General features: G+C 43.6%; 1 protein-coding gene across 3 annotated transcripts in view; it reads left to right on the top strand.

The window, feature by feature from the left end:
- The window catches only part of PKP2 (plakophilin 2), a 143,599-nt gene that overhangs the window by 67,783 nt on the left and 52,177 nt on the right, over window positions 1–23,639 (top strand). For 2 of the 3 annotated variants that reach the window (XM_040345579.1, XM_040345581.1), the window contains exons 2-4: window positions 6,631–6,734; window positions 14,545–15,239; window positions 19,653–19,809. In XM_040345579.1, the coding sequence (XP_040201513.1) occupies window positions 6,631–6,734; window positions 14,545–15,239; window positions 19,653–19,809 (956 nt within the window). The remainder of the gene's footprint in view (window positions 1–6,630; window positions 6,735–14,544; window positions 15,240–19,652; window positions 19,810–23,639) is intronic. The other variant, XM_040345580.1, reaches the window with a different exon arrangement.

The raw sequence follows: 23,639 nt of genomic DNA on the forward strand, positions 1-23,639 counted from the left end.
TATATAAAGCAACTACATCAATCTCACTGTATTCCTCCCTTATATTTCACAAGTTAAAAATGTCACCTTTGCTTTTAACCACTTAACCCCCGGACCATATTGCTGGTCAAAGACCAGAGCACTTTTTGCGATTCGGCACTGCGTCGCTTTAACTGACAACTGCGCGGTTGTGCGACGTGGCTCCCAAACAAAATTGGCGTCCTTTTTTGCCCACAAATAGAGCTTTCTTTTGGTGGTATTTGATCACCTGCGGTTTTTAGTTTTTGCGCTATAAACAAAAATAGAGCGTCAATTTTGAAAAAAATGAATATTTTTTACTTTTTGCTATAATAAATATCCCCCAAAAATATAAAAAAAAACACATTTTTCCTTAGTTTAGGCCGATACAAATTCTTCTACATATTTTTCATTAAAAAAAAATCGCAATAAACGTTTATTGATTGGTTTGCGCAAAAGTTATAGCGTTTACAAAATAGGGGGTCATTTTATGGCATTTTTATTAATATTTTTTTTTACTAGTAATGGCGGCGATCAGCGATTTTTTTTCGGTACTGCGACATTATGGCGGAGACTTCGGACACTTTTGACAAATTTTTGGGACCATTGGCATTTTTATAGCGATCAGTGCTATAAAAATGCATTGGATTACTATAAAAATGCCACTGGCAGGGAAGGGGTTAACACTAGGGGGCGGGGAAGGGGTTAAGTATGTTCCCTGGATGTGTTCTAACTGTAGGGGGGGGTGGCCTCACTAGGGGAAATGACTGATCGCTGTTCATACATTGTATGAACAGGCGGTCAGGCATTTCTCCCCTGACAGGACCGGGAGCTGTGTGTTTACACACGCAGCCACCGGTCCTCGCTCTGTAACGAGCAATCGCGGGTGCCCGGCGGCGATTGCACCCGCCGGGCACACACACGGGAGTCAGGGACGAGCGGGGGGCCGCTTCGAGAGCCCGACGTATAGCTACGGGCTCTCGTGCAGGGGAGCCGACCTTCCGCCGTATAACTGCGGCGGCTGGTGGCAAGTAGTTAAGTGGCTTTCTGACAATTTAAGTCTATTGTAAGTCCTTCAAGCAATCTGAGCTTTGGGTGAGTTTACACAAGAAAAATTACAGAAGATTACTAAGAGGGGTGGAGGGGAGATAAGTAAAAACCTATTCACTAAACAATGTCCAAGTCAATATTGTCAGAGGGATTATCTTACAGTTTCACGGCTCACAGGCAATGTACACAGAAATTTCAGCAATGCTGCAGTACGGGGTCCGTGCACCTGTATATCGCTTGGGGACATAATAGTGTATATGCCATGGAGGCTTTGAAGAAACCGCAATCGCTGTTGTCTGTGTCACATTTTACATTTGTCTCATTTACTTACAATCTGTACCCATCACTCTTATCTTTTTTTACATGGAAAGCAGAACTGCAACCAAAATTCAAAAAGCGCATTTGTTTGCGTAGTGTAGGGGTGTCGAAAAGGTTTCATCATGGGCCAGATCAATATTATGGTTGCCTTCAAAAGGGAAAAGACACAAACAAAAAAGAGCGCACCGGCTTCTAGTGCAGTAACCTTTATTAAAAGAATAACAAAAAGTAAAGTTGCACTCGCAATTGTAGGTATAAATCAGGCATGTCAACAAATGCAAGGACATCGTGCTATGGACAGCAAGGCGTCCCTGGTTTCAGTTTTCCAACTGCTATTAAAGTGGTTGTACACTCTGTACAACCACTTTCACCTACAGGTAGGCCTAGATTAAGGATTACCTGTAGGTGCTGGAAATATCTTTCCAATTCCCTGTACGGTCATTTCTTCGGTGCATGCGCCTATGTATTCGGCGCATGTGCACTTTAGAAAGGGCACGCTGTGCCGTTTCTAGCTGGGGTCATGCTGTGACTGGCGGCTCCCGCGCTTATGCGCGTGATGTCACCTGATGTCATGCAACTCCAGCCAGTCACAGAGCCGGAGTCTGCGGCCCCAGAAGGAAGAGGGCTGAAGATGGACGCTTCCAGCCATCAGGGACATCGCAGGCTTCGATTTCATGTAAGTGACATAGTGACATAAGCAGGGCTGGACTGGGACAAAAATTTGGCCCTGGACTTCATCCAGACTGGCCCACTTTGACAGGTCTTTGACAGGTCTCTCTCATGGCGGCCGGACAACTCCCCCCCCGGCCACCCAAGCCCCCTCTCCCCCTTCACTAGCCACTAGCCGTTCTACTTTATTAGAGTAGAATGGCTGCTACTGGTACTCTTATAGGCAGTACCAGTGGGGAAGCTAGACATTATTTCACCCGGGGGGCAAAGAATCAGTTTGGTGCCCCCCCTTATGGGACAAGATTAGGCAGAAGTGAGAAACTCCCAGGCCATAGCTGTTGAGTCAGCCGTCTGTCCCCTCCCCCATGCTCCTCTGTCGTCACCCCTGCTCCTCCCCCTGCTTCTTTGTCCTCCCAGGTGAGTGCTGCGGGGAGGGAGAGGAGGTGAGCGCTGCGGGAAGGGAGAGAGAGGAGCGGAGGGGGCGGCGGTCCGCTGCCACTGAAACCGGCCCACTGAGCCATCAGCCCACCGGGAAACTCCCTGTAGTCCCAATGGCCAGTCCATCCCTGGACATAAGATGCATAGTAGTCCATTATGCTTTACCTTTGCAGGGAAATAAAGAGGAAGTAAAACCCATCAGGGTATACTTCCTCTTTAACTGTTCATTTATGTACTTTTGGAGTGGTCAAAGCAGGTCTATTTCTTGGCAGTAGTGCATGTTATCAGCACAATATGTTCAAAGGGCCGTTCTAGTTGTAAGACTATATAAATGTATCCACTATTTATCATATTAAATAATTGCCTCTGCATTGAGTTATTACTGGTTTTAGTAATAACGTACAGTAAAGTGATTGTAAAGTCTCGTTTTAAAAAAAATGTCACACTTACCTCCTCTGTGCAGTTGGGATTTGCACAGAGTAGCCCCAATCCTCTTCTTTTTGGGTCCCTCTTTGCTGCTCCTGGCCCCTCCCTCCTGACGAGTGCCCCCACAGCCCAGCAGCTTACTATGTGGGCACCCGAACCGAGCTGCAGCTCCATGTGTCCATTCATACATGCAGCTGCCATCGGCCCCACCCCCTCTCTCCCCTGATTGGCTAACTGACGTTGACAGCTGCGGGAGCCAATGGCGCCACCGCTGTACCCCAGCCAATGAGGAGGAGAGTCCCGGACAGCCAAAGGAATCGTGGACATCGCTGGAGAGAGATGGGGTTCAGGGTAAGTTTCAGGAGGTGCTTGGGTGGCTGCTACACACAGAAGGTTTGTTATCTTAATGCATCAAGATAAAAAAAACTTTTACAACTCTTAAGTAATAACAAGTAGACGTTTTCGAAAAATAATGGTAAGCAAATATTCAAGTGTACGACTATTGTACAATTTTCAACCCTCCTTTTTAACTACATAGAATAGTATTATTTTCATAATTATAAGCAGATGTCCAGAGTACCCCACCCTCAACATCAGATGTCCAGAGTACCCCACCCTCCCTAACATCAGATGTTGAAAGTCCCCTCCCTTAACTTGTGTTGCTGCCGGGAGAAAGCTAGGGGCAGAGCTGGGAAGCAGAAAGTGCAGGGTATGGAGGAGGACCAGAGGAGGGCTGGAGTTAGCTGAATGCGAAGACCAGAGGAGCCAGATATTAGGGGGTGCTGCGGCTGCACAGAGAGGCACAGGATCTGTAGGAGTTCTGTCCTTCTTTATGCCAACTGCTGGGACAAGGTGGAAGTGGTGATTAAGGAGTCCCAAAGCTACAGGGGAGGTGTGAGGGTCACATAAAATGACCTGGTGGGGGGTCGGATTCGGCCGGTGGGCCTTGTGTTTGACACATGTACTGGATTGAACGGTACAAAATCTTTGATGGGTGATTGTTCTAAATGGATGGATTACTCCATTCAAACAAGCAAGGCAGATGGAGGAATCCTCCCCGATGGGATATTGTATTCTGATAGCGAGACTCTGCTGTCAAAATAAATTGATCAGCAGCTGAAGGCTGATCGAGAAAATGTTTACAACAAGCCTGTTTGACAAAAGTCTATCTAATTGGCTTTGGATTGGCTTCTGTCAGACATTGACACACATGGATCAAAATTCAGCTGGTCCCCAAATTTTAGTCCGACTATGGCCAGCTTTACACGTTCACATTTAAAAACTTTTGGATGGAGATGCAGGCAGTGTTAATTTTGACATCAAATTTAGATTTCGTTTTAGTCATAGTCTTTTGACTAAAATGGCATTTTAGTTTTAGTCGTATTTTAGTCATCTGAATTGTTTTAGTTTTAGTTGTATTTTAAGGCATTATTTAAAGCGGTGGTTCACCCTTAGAGGGCACTTTTTAGCCTTAGATGGATGCTCGTTTTTACTAGGGGAATCGGCTATTTGTTTTAAAATATGAGCATTACTTACCTGTTTACAAGATGCATCCTCTCCGTCGCTTCCGGGTATGGGCTGCGGGAATGGGCGTTCCTTCTTGATTGACAGTCTTCCGAGAGGCTTCCGACGGTCGCATCCATCGCGTCACGATTTTCCGAAAGAAGCCGAACGTCGGTGCGCAGGCGCAGTATAGAGCCGCACCGACGTTCGGCTTCTTTCGGCTACGAGTGACGGGATGGATGCGACCGTCGGAAGCCTCTCGGAAGACTGTCACTCAAGAAGGAACGCCCGCTCCCGAAGACCCATACCCGGAAGCGACGGAAGAAGATGCAGCTCGAAAACGGGTAAGTACGGATCATATTTTAATACAAATAGCCGATTCCCCTAGACCGAACGAGCAGGAAGCTAAGGGAAAAAAAAAAAAATGGTTGAACTCCCGCTTTAAGCATAGAATTAGAATTGCCAAATTTATTATATACTCCTGGATTAAAAATCGAATAACATGTTATTATTTATGGTAATAAGGTTTGCACATTCACTACAGACACAGATTTTGCCGTTGTAATAAATAATATTATAAACAAACAAAAATATTGCTTTTTGACAAACAGAAGTGCAACTTTAAAATATAAAAAAAAAAAATGTAAACTCTATTGGCTGTAATGCCATTGCACATATTACCTGAATATATTACCAACAAAAATATTAAGAAAAAAATTATAATAGCCTTTTTCTTCTTTTTTTTCAGCAGCTTAGTAGATGCAGTGCAGTGCAGTGTTAATTTTGAGGTCAAATTTGGATTTAGTTTAAGTCATTGTTTTTTTTATTAAAATGCCATTTTAGTTTTAGTTTTAGTTGTATTGTAGTTATGGCAATTGTTTTAATTTTAGTTGTATTTAAGTCGACTTAAATAGTGTTACCAAAATAATGGAGTTTATTTTTTTGTTTGTTTTACAATCTCTTAAAGGTTTTTTTTTTGCCAAAATTATTATTTTGGGGAGGGAAGGGATAAAATAAGGAATACATTTTTATTGAAACCATCATAAGTGGGAAAAATAGACTTTTGCATACAAAAAAATAGTTAGATAACAAAAAATCATACCAGAGTACACATCCCAGTCTGCCCCTATCATTTTTTTACTATATGTTTCCAGTTGAGAGAATTAGGCCTCGTACACACGACTGAGAATCTCGTCGTTAAAGAAACGTTGTTTTCCTCGACGAGGTTCTTATCAAGCTTGACGAGAATCTTGTCAAGCTTTCCTTGCATACACACTGTCAAGACAAAATCTTGTCGTTCTCAAACGCGGTGACGTACAACACGTACGACGGCACTATAAAGGGGAAGTTTGATTCCACTGGCGCCACCCTTGGGGCTGCTTTTGCTAATCTCATGTTACTGCGTGTTAGTAAAAGTTTGGTGAAAGACGAAACGCGATTTTCAGTCTGTTACAGCGTGACGAATGTGCTATCTCCATTACGAAAACTACTTTTACCAAAGGTGTGCTCCCGTCTCATACTTTATTCTTAGCATGCGCGCGTTTCTAAGCATACACACGAATGTGTTTCTCGTCGTAAACCAGCCCGACGAGAAACACGACGAGGAAATTGAGACTCCCAACGAAAAAAAAGAGAACATGTTCTCTTTTTTTCTCATCGAGATACACACGACCGTTTTTCCCTGCAAAATTGCTCTGCCAGCATTTTTCTTGATGGATTTTGCAGAGGAAAACGGTCGTGTGTACGAGGCCTTACTCTCATTATTGGCCTAGGTTTACCTTTTCTCTGGTAAACACGGTTTTGTAATACAGAACGTGTTGACCAATCTAAAATGTTTCAATTTGTCGCAGGAACAGGAGGTGGAGGCAAATTTTCAAATAAGGACGATTATACCAGTGACAGGTTCCTAAGAGGAGATATCCCTTCACTTTGGAAAGATCTCCTCTCACTACTTGTTGTTTCTCTGAGACAGGAAGTGAATGGAGAAGAAAATGGTTGTTTGATTTGGTTACGAGTTTCTTGGAAATAAATACTGGCTTTAAGACCTATATACTAATAATCTTTGGAGCAAGTCTAATTTTTCCCATCCAGGGCCAATAAAGTACCAGTCAGGTGGGAACCCTGTTGATTGATAATCAGATCCTACCTGTATGCTCATTTGACCTCTAATATATTTGGCTGTTTCCAGGCTATGTACCAGTTTAAGGATTGTTCTTTTTTTCCTAACAGGTTCGGTCTATAAGTCTGTCAGCATTTCCGACCAAATACCGTATACAACCTTGTCACAGAGGGAAATCACCAGAACTCCATCAAAAAGCATTGACACCATGAAGGTGAGAAGACAGGTGACGATCAATGTTCCTGATATCTCAGAAGTGTCTTAGGCCCCGTACACACGTCCGAGAAACTCGACGGGCAAAACACATCGTTTTGCTCGTCGAGTTCCTTGTGAAGCCGCCGAGGATCTCGGCGAGCCAAGTTTCCTCATTGACTAACGAGGAAATAGAGAACATGTTCTCTATTTGGCCCGACGAGATCCTCGTCGGTTTCCTCGGCCGAAAGTGTACAGACGACCGGGTTTCTCGGCAGAATACGGCTCCGATCGAGTTTCTGGCTGAATTCTGCCGAGAAACTCGGTCGTGTGTACGGGGCCTTAGAGGACAGTGTCTGGGTTCCTATAGCAACCAGATAAATATTTTAATTTCCAAAGCTTAAATGAAGAAAAAAATTTATGGAAACTGTTTGGTAGTAGTGAATAAGACCATCCAGAACTGTTTAGTGCACATAAAGACACATAATCCTGGCTCTTTATAGCTGAATTCCAAGCAAACAACTACATCCACAGATGATACTGTATGTGTGTGTGTATGTATGTGTGTGTGTATATATATATATATATATATATATATATATATATATATATACTTTATTTACCCTGGCAGAAATTGTAAAATGTTGGCATTGATATTGAAAATTTGACCAATCGTGGCAAAAAAAAACAGGCTTTTATTTAGAGAGGGTGATCATATGAAGCCATTTATTATCACATACTGTTTGGCTCCTTTTAAAATCATACTGATAACAGTCATCACCCAAATGGCCCTGATCAAACGTCTACCCTGGAATGTTTGGCCATGGTACAGACACACACAGTGTCAAATACAGGTTAAAATATCAATTAAAGTTTAATTTCCCACATCTGTGGCTTTTTAAATTGCAATTAGTGTCTGTGTATAAATAGACAGTGTTTTGTTTTTTTTTTTACGAAAGGCCAATCCACTTTGTACTGCAAATGCAAACTACAAATGCAAAGTGCACTTGAAATTGCACTAAAAGTGCACTTGGAAGTGCAGTCGCTGTAAATCTGAGAGGTAGATCTGAAATGAGGGGAAGCTCTAAAGATTTTATCATCCAATCATGTACAAGCTTAAATGCTGTTTTTTATTGTAAGAAAAGGAAAAGTGACACATGCTACAGAGATGGTTGAGCTGCTTGCCCCGGAAGTAGTAGATAATGGAAAGGTTTCCCCGTTTTTTGTGGGGCTTTTAGGCAGCATTGTCAAAGCAGTAGAATACTGGTTGCTATATAAAAGTAGTATTTATTAACTAAAAGAAAAATGCTTGGATGTCACAGTATATATAAGTTACAATGTATAAAAACAAGTATAGTGGTAAAATATCACATTCCATGGTACATTAGACATGATCATTACACATAATATAGTATTCCATATTGTTGTACAATGTTGATCCCGACGCGTTTCGACCATTTGAGGTCTCTTCAGGGGGATAATTATTTTTAAAGGGTATATCACAAAAGTAATAAAATTAATAAAAAATAATAAATATAGAAAGAACATGTCAGTATACATCACATAGATTCTAACAGGGAATATATTTACCGCTAAACATGGAATAAAGGATATTTGAAGCCGCTGGGTAATCCGAAAGGACCTATGGGAAGCCCCCGCATTCCCGAGGGTGAGAAGTCCACCCAAAGGGTCTTCAAGGAGCCTCAAAAGTGACACCCCACCGGCGGGGGAGGAGCCGCCACCTGCAATGAACACCCATAATGGCCGTGATTAGATAATTGAGTAGGTAATTACAAACAAACCTATCAGAGTGGGGGCTGTTTTTTATTTTCCTTGCATTTCCCCCTCGGATCTACAGCGACAGCACTTCTAAGTGCACTACAAGTGCAATTTCAAGTGGATTTGCCTTTAGTAAAAAAAAAAACATTGAGTTTGTTAGCTCTCACGTTAATGCACTGAGCAGGCTAGATACTGAGCCATGGGGAGCAGAAAAAACTGTCAAAAGACCCACGTAACAAGGTAACAGAACTTTATAAAGATGGAAAAGGATATATAAAGATATCCAAAGCCTTGAATATGTCAGTCAGTACTGTTCAATCACTTATAGAGAGGGAAAATTTGGGGATCTCTTTATACCAAACTAAGGTCAGGTAGACCAGGAAAGATTGCAGCCACAACTGCCAAAAGAATTGTTCAGGACGGAGGCATAACTAGAATTTTCAGGGCCCCGGTGCATATAATATCATTACATATCTGAGTGCTGATCCCCCCCTTACATCAGGGTCCTCAGAGATCCCCCACTTAAATTGGGGCCCGCAAAGTCCCCCTCGTTACATTAGGGTCCCCAGAGAGCCTCCCCTTACATCAGAGTACCCAGAGAGTACCCAGAGAGCCCCCCTCATTACATCAGGGTGCCCATAGAGCCTCCCCTTACCTCAAGGTCCCCAGAGAGCCTCCCCTTACATTAGAGGGCCCAGAGAGCCTCCCTACTTACATCAGGGTCCCCAGAGAGTCCCCTCATTACATCAGGGTCCCCAGAGAGCCCCCCTCATTAAATCAGGGTGCCAAGAGAGCCCCTGCCTTACATCAGGGTCCACAGAGAGCCCATCCTTACATCAGGGTCCCCAGAAAACTGCCCCCTTGCATCAGGGTCCCTAGAGCCCCCTTCATTACATCAGGGTCCCCAATGAGGCTCTCCCCTTACATCAGAGTCCCCAAAGAGGCTCTCCCCCTTACATCAGGGTCCCCAGAGAGCCTCCCCCTTACATCAGGATCCCCAAAGAGCCTCCCTCTTACATCAGGGTCCCCAGAGCCCCCTCATTACATCAGGGTCCCCAGAGGGCCCCCTTATATCAGGGTGGTCCTCAGAGGGCCCCCCTTACATCAGGGTCCCTAGACCCCCCTCATTACATCAGGGTCCTCAGAGCCCCCCCTTACATTAGGGCCCCCAGAGAGCCCCCCTTATATCAGGGTCCCCAGAGAGCCCCCCTTACATCAGGGTCCCCAGAAACTGAGCCTCCATTATATCAGGATTCCCGGAGAGCCCCCCTTACATCAGGGTCACCAAAGAGAAACCCCCCCCCGCTTCCAGAGCTTCCCCACGTACCTGGCTGGTCTCCGCTGTGCACCCCTAACCCCCAGCACATATCCGTACCCCCCATCAGGGGGGAGGTGGGAGGGGGCGATCGGCAGCTCTATTGTGGCCACGTGGATCTCCCTGGGGCTAGTAGTTCTCTTCCCGAGTGTATACAGTGGAGAGGGGAGGGGCCTCTGACCCTAGCATGTATCAGCAAGAGTGCAAGCAGAGCAACTCACTTGTACACTGAAGAGTTAGACTGATACATGCTCGGGTCAGAGGCCCCTCCCCTCTCCACTGTATACACTCAGGAAGAGAACTACTAGCCCCAGGGAGATCTGTGCGGCCACCATAAAGCTGCTAATCACCACCTCCCACCTCCCCCACTGCATACTAAAGAAGTGATGAAGATCCTAATTTACAGCCTCCACAAATTCTTGACAAAAGCATAGCTCCCAACTGTCCCTGATTTCAAGGGACTGTCCCTGATTTGGAGCAATGTCCCTCTATCCCTCTTTCCTCCTCATTTGTCCCTCATTTTGGTCTGATCTATATAAATGCAGTTTTTATCTTTCAAAAAGTGTTTCCCAGTGCTAAACCATTTATCCAATTTCTAAATAGCTGCATTTGTACATTTTAAAAAGCCAATATAAAGAAATAGTTGTGGTAAAAAAAAAAAAGCCCTTGTGGATTTAATTAACCTTTTTTTGGGGGTTATTTCTTCTTTAAGGGGGTGTGGCAGGGGGTGTGTCCTATGCCTACATACGTTTGCCAGTAGGTGTCCCTCATTCCCTTATCATAATGTTGGGAGGTATGCAAAAGACACTTAATGTCAGGAGGCGCAGTACAGTGAGAATTGTCACCTTAGGACAGAAAGTGTCACTAGGCAAAAATAAAGCTTAAAAAAAAATCAAATGCAGCCACTACATCTAGGGACTGGTAATCTGTATTAATAATACAGTACAATAAAGTCATATATTACTTTTTTTTTTATAACAATTTCATGAACGATATCAAGTGCTTCAGAACATCACCTGAGCATTACAAGTACTTCTCATTGCTTTCCCAATGGAAAACTTCTAAGAACAGGACAGCAAGTCATGTGAGCAGCCATTTTTCACCAGGAGACATGTTAATGGTCCATAGCCATCCTTGCATAGTAGACAAGGCAGAATCATACACCAACTGTTGGCAACCAGAAGTCACCTCCGACCTCAAATAATCTTTTTGGTTGCTATGGATTATTATCCTTTTGCATTTTTTTGCAGTACTTTATTAAATAAGCCTTAAAGGATATCTAAACTAAAAAAAACAGAATGTTATATATTGCAGCTTGCTAGTCCTTAGTAGTGGTGGCTGCATTCGTTTATGTTTGTTTTTCAAGCCAAGAACATTTTCATCAAGTCCAGAAAGTACCTGAGGATCCTGCAAAAAATATGTAAGGGCCCTTTCACATGTACGGATCCCGCAAGGATTTCCGCTGAGCTGGCAGATGACAGTGCAGGGACCGCCCTATCAGATCTCCGCTCTCCTCTATGGGGGGATCGGATGAATACGGACCGTCTGTCCGTATTCGTCCGATCCTATCCCCAGAAGGATGGAAAAATAGGATTTTTCTCCGTCTGCAGAATCGGAGCATAGCGGACACTGATGAGATCGGATGTCAGCGTTCATCCGCTGACATCCACAATTCCATAGGGATACATGTATGTCCGTTTTTTCATCCGAAAATGGATGGATGAAAAACCGACATACGGTCCGCAGGTGTGAAAGGGGCCTTAGAGGAACTGAAAACACAAACAATGTTATCTTCCTACTGTAAACTACTAATACTCCCCCCCCCCCTATGAAAAGCAGATCGAGAGAGTAAGACGTCCAGTTTGGGTGACAACCATGGTTCCCTTTGCTGATACAGTGGAATGAGTGAGGCCTCGTACACACGGCCGAGGAACTCGACGTGCCAAACACATCGAGTTCCTCGGCCAGTTCAGCCCTGAAGCCGCCGAGGAGCTCGGCGGGACGAGAGCTCCCATAGAACAACGAGGAAATAGAGAACATGTTCTCTATTTCCTCGTCGAGCTCCTCGTCGGCTTCCTCGGCCGAAAGTGTACACACGACCAGTTTCCTCGGCAGAATTCAGCCAGAAACTCGGTCGGAAGCTGAATTCTGCCGAGGAAACTGGTCGTGTGTACGGGGCCTTAAGTGTTGTTACCATAGGACAGGAGGCGTGTTATTAGTAGAATTACCAGGTAAAAAGGAAGAAAAAAAGCTTGAAAAAAGAGGACTAATGTGGTCACAACAGCTACACTGATAAGCTACAATATGTACATATTTTAGGTTTAGGTACACTTTAATATACTTAAAAGGTCCTCCTGTTCTTTAGATATGTCATCTTCCGACATGTCAAGCATTCTCGTGTACAAACACTGCTTCTCAGCGGGAATTTCCACCCTGTATCAAATGCCCTGCAAACAAAGGAGACTCGCCCAACTAGATGGCATTCCTGAGGAATATCAGTGCCTCTAGACTGGGGTGCAGAATGTAATGTAAAAATAGATCAACACTCACTCAAATCTAGGCTTATCTAGTCAAGACCTTTCCCAAATTCAGGCAAAAAGTTTTAGTCGTGAACCTTAAGGCACCTAGGAACATTAAACCTTATTAATTGACATTTAGTAAGGCGTATGTAAATATCATAATCCAGCCAATCTGGAAAGACTACTGCCCAGAGGTCGGCCATTACCCAGACACCAGAAGCGTTGGAGGAATTTCCCTGACCCCAAACATTAAAGACATTCCTCCACTCTCAGCATGTGTCATGGTCAAAATTGTACACTATGTTTCACGGTACAGAGGTCCTATCACTGACAAATGTTTTCACAACAAAATCAATAGATCATGACAACTCTGTATGCCTGTCAAAGCCCATAGATGAGAAATGAGCCCTTATAGTTCCTTAACCACTTGCCTCCTGGGGCAATTTTATTTTAAATGTTAAAATAAGCATTTTTTGCTAGAAATTATTGTAAAGTATACATTCTTATGCCGCGTACACACGATCATTTTTTACAACCCAAAAAACGACATAGTTTAAAACGTCGTTAAAAAATGCAGCATGTTTGAATTTTTTTTTTGTCGTTTTTCAGAACCCGAAAAAAGATTTTCGATCATTTTAAATGACATTTTTTAAAAACAAAGTTTTTTTCATGCCGAAAAATAATCGTGTGTACGCGGCATTAAAGCTGAGTCTGGAGAATAAAATGGCGTTAGTTGCAATTTTCTGGAAAAAATACACTAAATTAATTTAGTAGAGGATGTTTTTTCGCCATCTGTTTTCCTTCACTTCCTGTCCCACACACAAACAGGAAGTGAGAGGAAATCCCTGCAAATGAAGGGAATTCCTTGGGGATCCCCATCCCCAGGTCACCAGAAATAGTGTCCCCCATTGGAATATTTCCCCTCTATTACTTTTCTGGAGACAACCCAAAATTTGGGATTTTCTTTCACTTTCAATGATAAGGGAAAGCAGGAAAAATAGAGAGGGTCAATCGCCTTATTGGGGACACAGACAGCAAAAAAGAGTGAAACGCTTTTCAATTCCTCTATCCAAAGCTAAAGACAAATACGTTTTTCTTTTAGTTGTACTTTAACTACTTCAATACAGGGCATTTTTACCCCCTTCCTGCCCAGACCAATTTTTAGTTTTTAGCGCTGTCGCACTTTGAATAACAATTGCACGGTCATGCAGGTCATGCAGCACTGTACCCAAATGAAGAGCTTTCGTTTGGTGGTATTTGATCACCTCTGCGATTTTTATTTTTTGCGCTATAAACAAAAGAAAAACGTAAATTTTGAAAAAAACACAATATTTTTTACTTTTTGATTTAATAAATATCACATAAAAAAAAACATATTTTTTTCCTCAGTTTAGGCTGATACGTATTTTTCTACATATTTTTGCCGTGTGTTGTGTTGTGTCAAAAACAGTGATTGATCTGGTTAGTGATTTGGACTGGTATTATCGGGTTGAGGTCAAAACTCTGTGCAGGCCAGTCAAGTTCCCCCACCCCAAACTCGCTCATCCATGTCTTTATGGACCTCGCTTTGTGCACTGGCGCACAGTCATGTTGGAACAGGAAAGCGCCATCCCCAAACTTTTCCCACACAGTTGGGAGCATGGAATTGTCCAAAATGTTTTGGTATGCTGATGCCTTAAGAGTTCCCTTCACTGGAACTAAGGGGCCAATCCTAACCACTGAAAAACAACCCCACACTATAATCCCTCCTCCTCCAAATGATTTGGACCAGTGCACTAATCAAGGTCCATAAAGACATGGATGAGCAAGTTTTGGGTGGAGGAACTTGAGTGGCCTGCACAGAGTCCTGACCTCAACGTGATAGAACACTTCTGGGATGAATTAGAACGGAGACTATGAGCCAGGCCTTCTCATCTGCATTAATGCCTGACCTCACAAATGGGCTTCAGGAAGAATGGTCAAACATTCCCATAGACACTCCTAAACCTTGTGGACAGCCTTTCTAGAAGAGTTTAAGCTGTTAGGGTAGGCCAACTCAATATTGAACCCTATGGACTAAGACTGGGATGCCATTACATTTTATGTGCGTGTAATATATATATATATATATATATATATATATATATATATATATACACACCCCCCCCCCCCCACAGACACACTTTTCTTTTTTCTTTTTATGTCCTTATATCCTACTGCTTTTTTGTATTTTCCCCCAGGACTATCAGACATCACATTATGAAAATGGGTGGAGTGGAGGATACTCCCAATATGGCCAACGAAGGCAGGAAAATGGTTGGGCTGGAAGCTACTCTACGTACGGTCAGTGGGGTACCGAAAGAGACATAAACCAAAGGAAGCCTCTATCAAGAAAAGAGGTTTCCCCCGAACGAATTGTTGGAATGGGAACATACGAACAAAGGAAAAATACATCAGCTAGTTTGAGATATCCAGAACACCGGCAGTACAATGCCTCCACTGTCCGCTATTCACGCTCCGAATTTGGTACTGCGGCTAGAGCACGGCAGAGCACCACCAAAAAGTCCAACATGTCTGACCAAGATTCTGTGTTCATGACCAGCGGCCCAAACAGTCCAGCCAAAGCCATCTACGAACAGAGGAACAGCCGAAGTCTTAACAACCTTCTTGACAAGGAGAATTACCAGGCTTCCTACATGGCTGGTAGTAGCCAAGTCAAAGCAGTAATCCCACCACAACAGATGTACAGTAGACCAGAGGTTCAAAGAACGAGCTACCAAAAGACTGTCTACAGAACCGGAAAGGGGGATTATTCTGGAGCCAGTGGAATAAACATGAGTGGCAAGAGAACAACCATGACAGCTGGGAGGGTTGCTGCTGGAAGTGGAATTATGCAGTCTCGAGTTGATGGTGTCCACATGGATGGTGCTGTTGGGTAAGTCAGTTGTCATGAATGTGTTTCTTAAAGAGCATCTGCACTGAAATAGTAACCATAATGGTTTGGAAGAAGACAGACAGCAGAGATAGACACTGTTGCTTAGTTATTCCAGTGCTAAAGTTCCCAGAATATTTTGTCAGTGTCAGGTTAACCACATGCCGACCGCCGCACGCAGATATACGTCTGCAGCATGGCACGGGGCAGGCAAAAATACGTATATATACGTCACCTTTAAGATAGCAGCATTGTGGACGCCCGCGTGCCGCGAGCTCTGTGACTCCGACCGCGGGTCCCGTGGACTCGATGTCTGCGGGCATACCCACGATCATGTCACAGTGAGGAAGAACGGGGAAATTCTGATGTAAACACGCATTTCCCCAGTCTTCCTAGTGACAGGACAGTGTTCACAGCTTCCTGTAATCAGAAGCAGTCATCACTGTCGTGTCACACACAGCCCATCCCCTCTACAGTTAGAAGTACTTCCTAGGGCACACTTAACCCCTTCAGCGCCACCTAGTGGTTAACCCTTTCACTGCCAGTGTCATTTTCACAGTAATCAGTGCATTTTTATAGCACTGATTACTGTGAAAATGACAATGGTCCCAAAAATGTGTCAAAAGTTTCCGATGTGTCCGCCATAATGTCGCAGTCATGATAAAAATCGCAGATTTCCGCCATTACTAGTGAAAAAATAAATAATAATAAAAATGCCATAATTCTATCCCCTATTTTGTAGACGCTATAACTTTTACGCAAACCGATCAATATCCGCTTATTGCGATTTTTTTTTTACCAAAAATATGTAGAAGAATACATATCGGCCTAATGTATAAAATAAAATAAAATCGCACTTACAATAAGAAGATATAAAATCGCATTTGAAAAGTTTGTAGCCGGCCGGCTAACACAGCCTGTTTACTCCGGGACTCTGTATGTAGCGATGACAGCACGCCGCTTCACCCTACGTCGTTTCGTCTCAATAGACTTCGTCCTGGGGTGCTGACGTCATTGCTACATACAGAGTCCCGGAGTGAACGGGCTGTGTTAGCCGGCCGGCTAGAAACTTTTCACATGCGATTTTTTATCTTCTTATTGTAAGTGCGATTTTATTTATTTTATACATTAAAACGTTTTACTGGATTACGCTATGTCAGCCTTCTTTCCTTCCTCACCTGGCTGTATTCACACCTGACCATCTGTGAGCGGTGGGAGATCCATTTGACATCGGTTTAACGATATCCTGCTACATAGACCTCTAGGCTGGGTTGAAAGCCACACGCCAACGGAAGATCTCTGGTTGGGATCTTCTCTTTCGGTAAGAGGTAGTTTATTTGGAAGGTGGAGGATTTCCTTTCTATCCCATCACTGTTCTGTGGTTCCTTTCGGTTTGATGTCACCATTTCACCTGTAGGAGAGCAGCACATTTCCAGCTAGCAAACTACCTTCTGATGCGTCCATTCTTTGAAATAGGACTTTGATTTGCTCAACCCTTTTTTTCACGGGGACTTATCAATATGTGATATAAATAGGGTCACCTATTTTGTTTTAGTGATCTTTATACATCTACAGCACTAAGTTTTGCAATTTATATACTTGCTGTTTTTTTGTTTGAGTCATCACGTTAGTTGCGCAGCTTGTTTTTCTATAATATGTAAACTGACCATGGTCTCAGGGCTCAGCAGCCATGATACACTACGGTCAGTTTACAGTGGGGAGGGCAGAAACTGGCAGGATCAGCCAGGTATTTCAGGTGTTACATGGGGCCAAATTACACAACACAAGCACTGTGCTGTATAACATGCGTTAAAGGAACAGGATCTTTTTTTTTTTTTTTTAGGTTAACAAACACTTTAAGGCATACTTTGGAAAGATAACACATGCAAGGTTTTAAGGAGAGTTTCTTTGTGAAGTACACAGTTTTTTTTCTGAACTTTGTGTGTTATTTTACTGCATATTCGGATGCGATAAAACATTAGTGAATTGTGCCCATTGTTTTTTAAACTGCAGGTTTTTCTAGAACTTTAGACAAGGTTGGTTTGATTGGTATCTCCCACAGAAATGCCAAACATTATTAAGTCAAAGTTAGTAGGGAGAACCATATATTTAGAAAGCAAATGTGGACCCTACTGTTCCTCAACATCTGTAGAGACCAGAAAACATGTTCAGGAGACCTCCAGCATCTGTGTGACCTGGCAATATATTTAGTAGATATTCACAGGTTACTCTCTTTTAAGTAATTGTCAATATTCCTGATACTGGGGCATTTGAAATGGATCTGTACAGTTCTGCATAAACCTATGGAACAGACAGGAAGACTTGGATTACCCTGAAATGAATACACAGTACATTTTGGCCGCAGCCATTTATAATTGGTTTAATAAAAACAATTGAATATATAAATATTAAATAACATATCAGGAATAACTCAACTAAAGACAGCTTAGCCACCACGACTGCAAAACCTGAGTATTTCATATAAATTGACCTAGTCACTATAACTCAGGCCATATATAAATAGTTTTTTAATAGCTGTGCCCCTTTAAATAAAAAGGTGACACCACCACACAATAATGGCTGTGCCATAACAGGGGTGGGAAGGCGGGAAGCACCACAGCTATGCTTTCTGAGGGGACTGAACCTGCTGGATCAGAACACTCCTTAAATACCCCCTTTAGAGGTTCTAGAACATTCTAAGAAAAGATCACCTGACCTTCCCAGAGGTCTCATGACCTCTCCAAAGGCCATGCAACCTTCCAAAAGACTACTGTGTGTCACAGGCCCACAGGGGGACTTGAACTGTCTTGCTGTAGTCCCATGAGGAGGGGGGGTAGAAACAGTTTCCCCCTTTCCTTTCATTCCTGACTTATCAATAGAGCAACAGTATCATTTGCAATATCATTTGTCATTTAAAATCTACAGTTTAGTTGAACTTCCCCAGACTGCAGCTAACAGGAGGAAGCATTTCCTCAACCTCCTTCCCCCCAGTGATCAGACTGACATTTCTTAAAGCGGTTGTAAACCCGCATATACATTTTTTTTTACACCTGCAAGGCAAAAGCCATAATGAGCTAGTATGCACCGCATATTGGCTCATTATGAAATACTTACCTCGGAACGAGGTGTAGGGAACTTACCTGGTCCACGCCGAGCCGAGCATGTCTTCCGGGTATCGCCGCTCCAGCGCTGTGATTGGCTGGAGCGGCGATGACGTCACTCCCGCGCATGCGCGCGGGAGATTTCATTCCGGCATGCCGGCCCTTTAGCCGAGGATCCCCCCTGCGCATGCGCCACTGCAATCAGCGGCGCATTGCGAGGGGAATATCTCCTAAACCGTACAGGTTTAGGAGATATTCTTTATACCTACAGGTAAGCCTTATTATAGGCTTACCTGTAGGCAAAAGTCAAAAATGTGGGTTTACAACCACTTTAATAAAGATGGGAATCCTGGTCGAGAGTGAGTAAGGTTGCACGTGATAGTCTAATGCAAAGGTAGGCAACCTGGGGCCCCCCAGCTGTTGCAAAACTACACGTTCCATCATGCCTCTGGGAGTAATTGTAACTTCCAGCCTTGCAATGCTTAATGGGAAATGTAGTTCCACAACAGCTGGAGGGCCCCAGGTTGCCTACCCCTGGTCTAATGTTTTGACAGAACTGAACAGATGGCTTACCCCTTGAAGTCCACAGCAGACAAATGTAAATATGTGTGGGCACTCATATGAGCTTGTTGGACAACCCATTGGGCACAAACCTTTGGCATTTATATAGAGTTGGGCACTACTTTGTGGCTATAAGAGCCTCCACTTTTCTAGGAAGGCTTTCCACAAGATTCTGCAGTGTATCTGTGGGAATGTGTGCTTATTCAACCAAAAAGAGCATTTGTGTGGTCAGGTAATAGTATTCTATTACATTCCAAAGGCATTCACTAGGGTTGGGGTCAGGGCTTTGTGCAGGCCATTCAAGTTTCTCAACACCAAACTGGTCAAACCATGTCACATAATGCTATAGTATTAACAATACTGCAAAACCTGAGGGGGAATCAACATACTTTGGGCCTTATAGTGTAGATTATGGGTGCTCAACCTGCGGCCCTCCAGCTGTCGCGGAACTGCAAGTCCCATGATGCATTGCAAGCCACTGACAGTTACAAGCATGACCCCCAATGTCAGAGGCACGATGGGAGTCGTGGTTCCATAACAGCTGGAGGGCCGCAGGTTGAGCACCCATGGATGATGTTAGTTAGATGTTAGCTATAGAAAACAACAAAAATGTGATTAGTACACCTTTGCCATTAGACTGGAGTTTTTCTTTAACTGTTTAGTGATTTCTGATTAGTTGCTTTAGGTTTTAACACTTTGGCCATGACAACTGCTGTTGCCATTGCCAATGAGAAATCATTATGTCTTTTACCAGAAGCTCGGCTCCGGTTCAGGTGACGTCAGAGGTGGACATGACCCTGGAGAGGGCGGTGGGTCTGTTGCAAAGTGAAAGCTCAAGCTCATACTGGCTAGTGGCAGCTGCCAACTTCATTCAACATGAGTGCTTCCAGAAGATAGAGGCAAGAAAGCGGGTATGTTTCCCAGTGATATTTGGAACTCTCTTGTGTTGTATGTATTGACTGATAACTCAAATGGATGGCACCAATTGTACACTTCACCACTACTCTCATGGATCTCAAGCACCCATTGGCATGATAGTGTCATTAAGATTGCAGACTCCACCTCTTTACGTGTATGGTCCTGCAGTGGGACTTCTTCAAATCTTTTCCAGTTTTGATCTGAATGACTGAGCAGTATTTCATCCTTGTGGGGTTACAAGTAGGGTTGTCCCGATACCGATACTACTAGTATCGGTATCGATACTGAGCATTTGCGCGAGTGCTTGTACTCGTGCAAATGCTCCTGATGCTTCCCCCGATACCCCCCCCCCCCCGAGAGCGGATGGAGAGGGGGCGGAGGGCGGGTGGAGCAGAGCAGTCCTCGATTATTTAGGAGAGGAGACCTGCTGCCGCCTAGTCCCCAAAGTGAAAGCCAAGCCCCCCCGCCGCTGCCGACATCTAGTTGATTAGTGCTTGGGGAACATAACAGCTTTCATTTGAATAGGGACATGGCTGCATTTAGGGACATGGCTGCATTTAGGGACAAGGCTGAATTTAGGGACATGGCTGCATTTTGGGACATGGCTGCATTTAGGGACAAGGCTGCATTTAGGGACATGGCTGCATTTGGGGACATGGCTGCATTTAGGGAGATGGCTGCATTTGGGGACACAAGGCTGCATTTAGGGACATGGCTGCATTTGGGGACACAAGGCTGCATTTGGGGACATGGCTGCATTTGGGGACACAAGGCTGCATTTGGGGACATAGCTGCATTTGGGGACACAAGGCTGCATTTTATAAAAAAGTATCGGTAATCAGTATCGGCGAGTACATGAAAAAAAGTATCGGTACTTGTACTCGGTCCTTAAAAAGTGGTATCGGGACAACCCTAGTTACAAGCATGTTAGACCTAATTTCCTTGTCTTATTATGAAGGCGAGCAGGTTGGAGTGACACTGGTGATTGGACTGCACTTCATAGTGTGTAATTTAAAGGAGTATGCACACCTAGTGGACTAACCTGGATTGAAGACTTTATGATTCTGTTGTGTACATATATTTGTAGATTGTTCACAGTATTTTGTTTATTTAACACTTTATATTTGAACTTTGACATGTGCACACTTGTATTATGATTTTGCCTCACACAGTACTATTTGTTACTTATACAGTATTTCCCAAAGTAAGTACACCCCTCACATTTTTGTAAATATTTTATTATACCTTTTCATGTGACAACACTGAAGAAATTACACTTTTCTACAATGTAAAGTAGTGAGTGTACAGCTTGTATAACAGTGTAAATTTGCACTCCCCTCAAAATAACTCAACACACAGCCATTAATGTCTAAACTGCTGGCAACAAAAGTGAGTACATCCCTAAGCGAAAATGTCCAAATTTCAGTATGTTATAATAACATACTGCACTTAGTAGACACACCTTGCTGTTTCTTGTATATAAATATATATAGTCAAGAAAAAAATTAAATCATAAAAAATTACAAAAATACAGACACTTTCCACTGCCCTACTGACACCAATCTCTGTGCTACTGACACCATCCACTGCCCTACTAACACTGTCTACTGCTTTACTGACACCAACCTCTGCCCTACTGACATGTCCACTGCACTACTGTCTGACAGCATCCACTGCTCTACTGACATTGTCATCTGCCCTTATGATAAAGTACACTGCCTTACTAATACCATCTACTGCTTTACTAACACCAACCTCTGCCCTACTGACATGTCCACTGCTCTATTGACTGACACCGTCCACTGACCTACTGACACCGTCCACTGACCTACTGACACCGTCCACTGCCCCACTGACACCGTCCACTGACCTACTGACACCGTCCGCTGCCCTACTGACACCGTCCGCTGCCCTACTGACACGGTCCGCTGCCCTACCGACACCGTCCACTGCCCCACAGACACCTTCCACTGCCCCACTGACACTATCGGCTGCCCTAATGACACCAACCTCTTTCCTACTGACACCATCCACTGCTCTACTGACATTAACCTCTGCCCTACTGACATACCCACTGCTCTACTGACACCATTCACTGCCCTACTGACACCAACCTCTGCCCTACAGACACATCCACTGCTCTACTGACACTGTCTACTACCCTACTTAAACTGTCCATGTTTTAATACAGTTTAAATGTTTGTTTACATTGATTTATCAGAGTGTGTATATGTGTGTGTATACAATCATGGCCGAAATTGTTGGCACCCCAGAAGTTTTTCCAGAAAATCAAGTATTTCTCACAGAAAAGTATTGCAGTAACACATGTTTTGCTATACACATGTTTATTCTCTTTGTGTGTATTGGAACAAAACAAAAAAGGGAGGGAAAAAAAGCTCATTGGACATAATGTCATAATGTCACACAAAACTCCAAAAATTTCAAAATTGTGGATAAATAAGACTGTTTCAAGCATGTGATGCTCCTTTAAACTCACCTAGGGCAAGTAACAGGTGTGGGCGATATAAAAATCACACCTGAAAGCAGATAAAAAGGAGAGAAGTTCACTAATGCCACATACACACGATCATTTTTTGGCATGCAAAAAAAAATGACGTTGCCCACACACCATTGTTTTTTAAAAATGCTCTAGCAAAGCGCGGTGACGTACAACACGTACAACGGCACTATAAGGCCGGAATCACACTAGTGCGGTGCGAATTTCAGCTCTCTTATCTCTGCAGAGAGATAAGAGAAGTGTTCAGCAGATTAGCAACGTTTTAGGTGCGAATTTGGAGACCTGGGAGAAGTTACGGGTGAGAGGAGAGTGGAAGAGAAGTGTATTGAGCTGAATGAGAGAAATTCCTGAAGAGAACTGAACACATCTGCGAATCAGCTGCGTACCCATAGAAGATAATGGGCTTGAATTCGCACCTGAGCCACACCGCAATGCCTAAAAAACGCATACGGTTTTACTGCAATGCGCAGTGCGAATGCATCGCACATATGTGAACCAGCCTCATTGAAAACAATGTATTTAGAAATGTTCTGCGTATTGGATGCGGTTTAAGCCGCACTCAATTCGCATAGGTGTGAACCTGGCCTAAAGGGGAAGTTCCATGCGGATGACGCCACCCATGGGGCTGCTTTAGCTGATCCTGTGTTAGTAAAAGACGATTCCCGCTTTTCTGTCTGTTACAGCGTGATGAATGTGCTTACTCCATTATGAATGCTAGTTTTACCAGAACGAGCGTTCCCGTCTCATAACTTGCTTCTGAGCATGCGCAGGTTTTTAACGTTGTTTTAGCCCACACACAATCATTTTTTACAACCCGAAAAACGACATTGTTCAAAACGTCGTTAAAAAATGCAGAATGCTCGAAAAAAAAAGGTTGTCGTTTGTGAAGCCCACACACGATCATTTTAAATGACATTTTTTTAAAACAACGTGTTTTTCATGCCGAAAAATTATCGTGTGTACGTGGCATTAGTCTTTGCATTGTGTGTCTGGGTGTGCCACAGAAAGATGGACAACAGAAAGAGGAGAAGAGAACTGTCGGAGGACTTGAGAACCAAAATTGTGAAAAAATATCAACAATCTCAAGGTTACAAGTCCATCTATAGAGATCTAGATTTGCCTTTGTCCTTTGACAGTGCGCAACATTATCAAGAAGTTTGCAACCCATGGCACTGTAGCCAATCTCTCTGGACGGAAGAGAAAAATCAATGAAAGGTTGCAGCGCAGGATAGTCCAGATGGTGGATAAGCAGCCCCAAACAAGTTTCAAAGAAATTCAAGCTGTCCTGCAGGCTCAGGGAGCATC

This window comes from Rana temporaria, chromosome 3, assembly GCF_905171775.1.
Source record: "Rana temporaria chromosome 3, aRanTem1.1, whole genome shotgun sequence".
Classification (NCBI taxonomy): domain Eukaryota; kingdom Metazoa; phylum Chordata; class Amphibia; order Anura; family Ranidae; genus Rana; species Rana temporaria.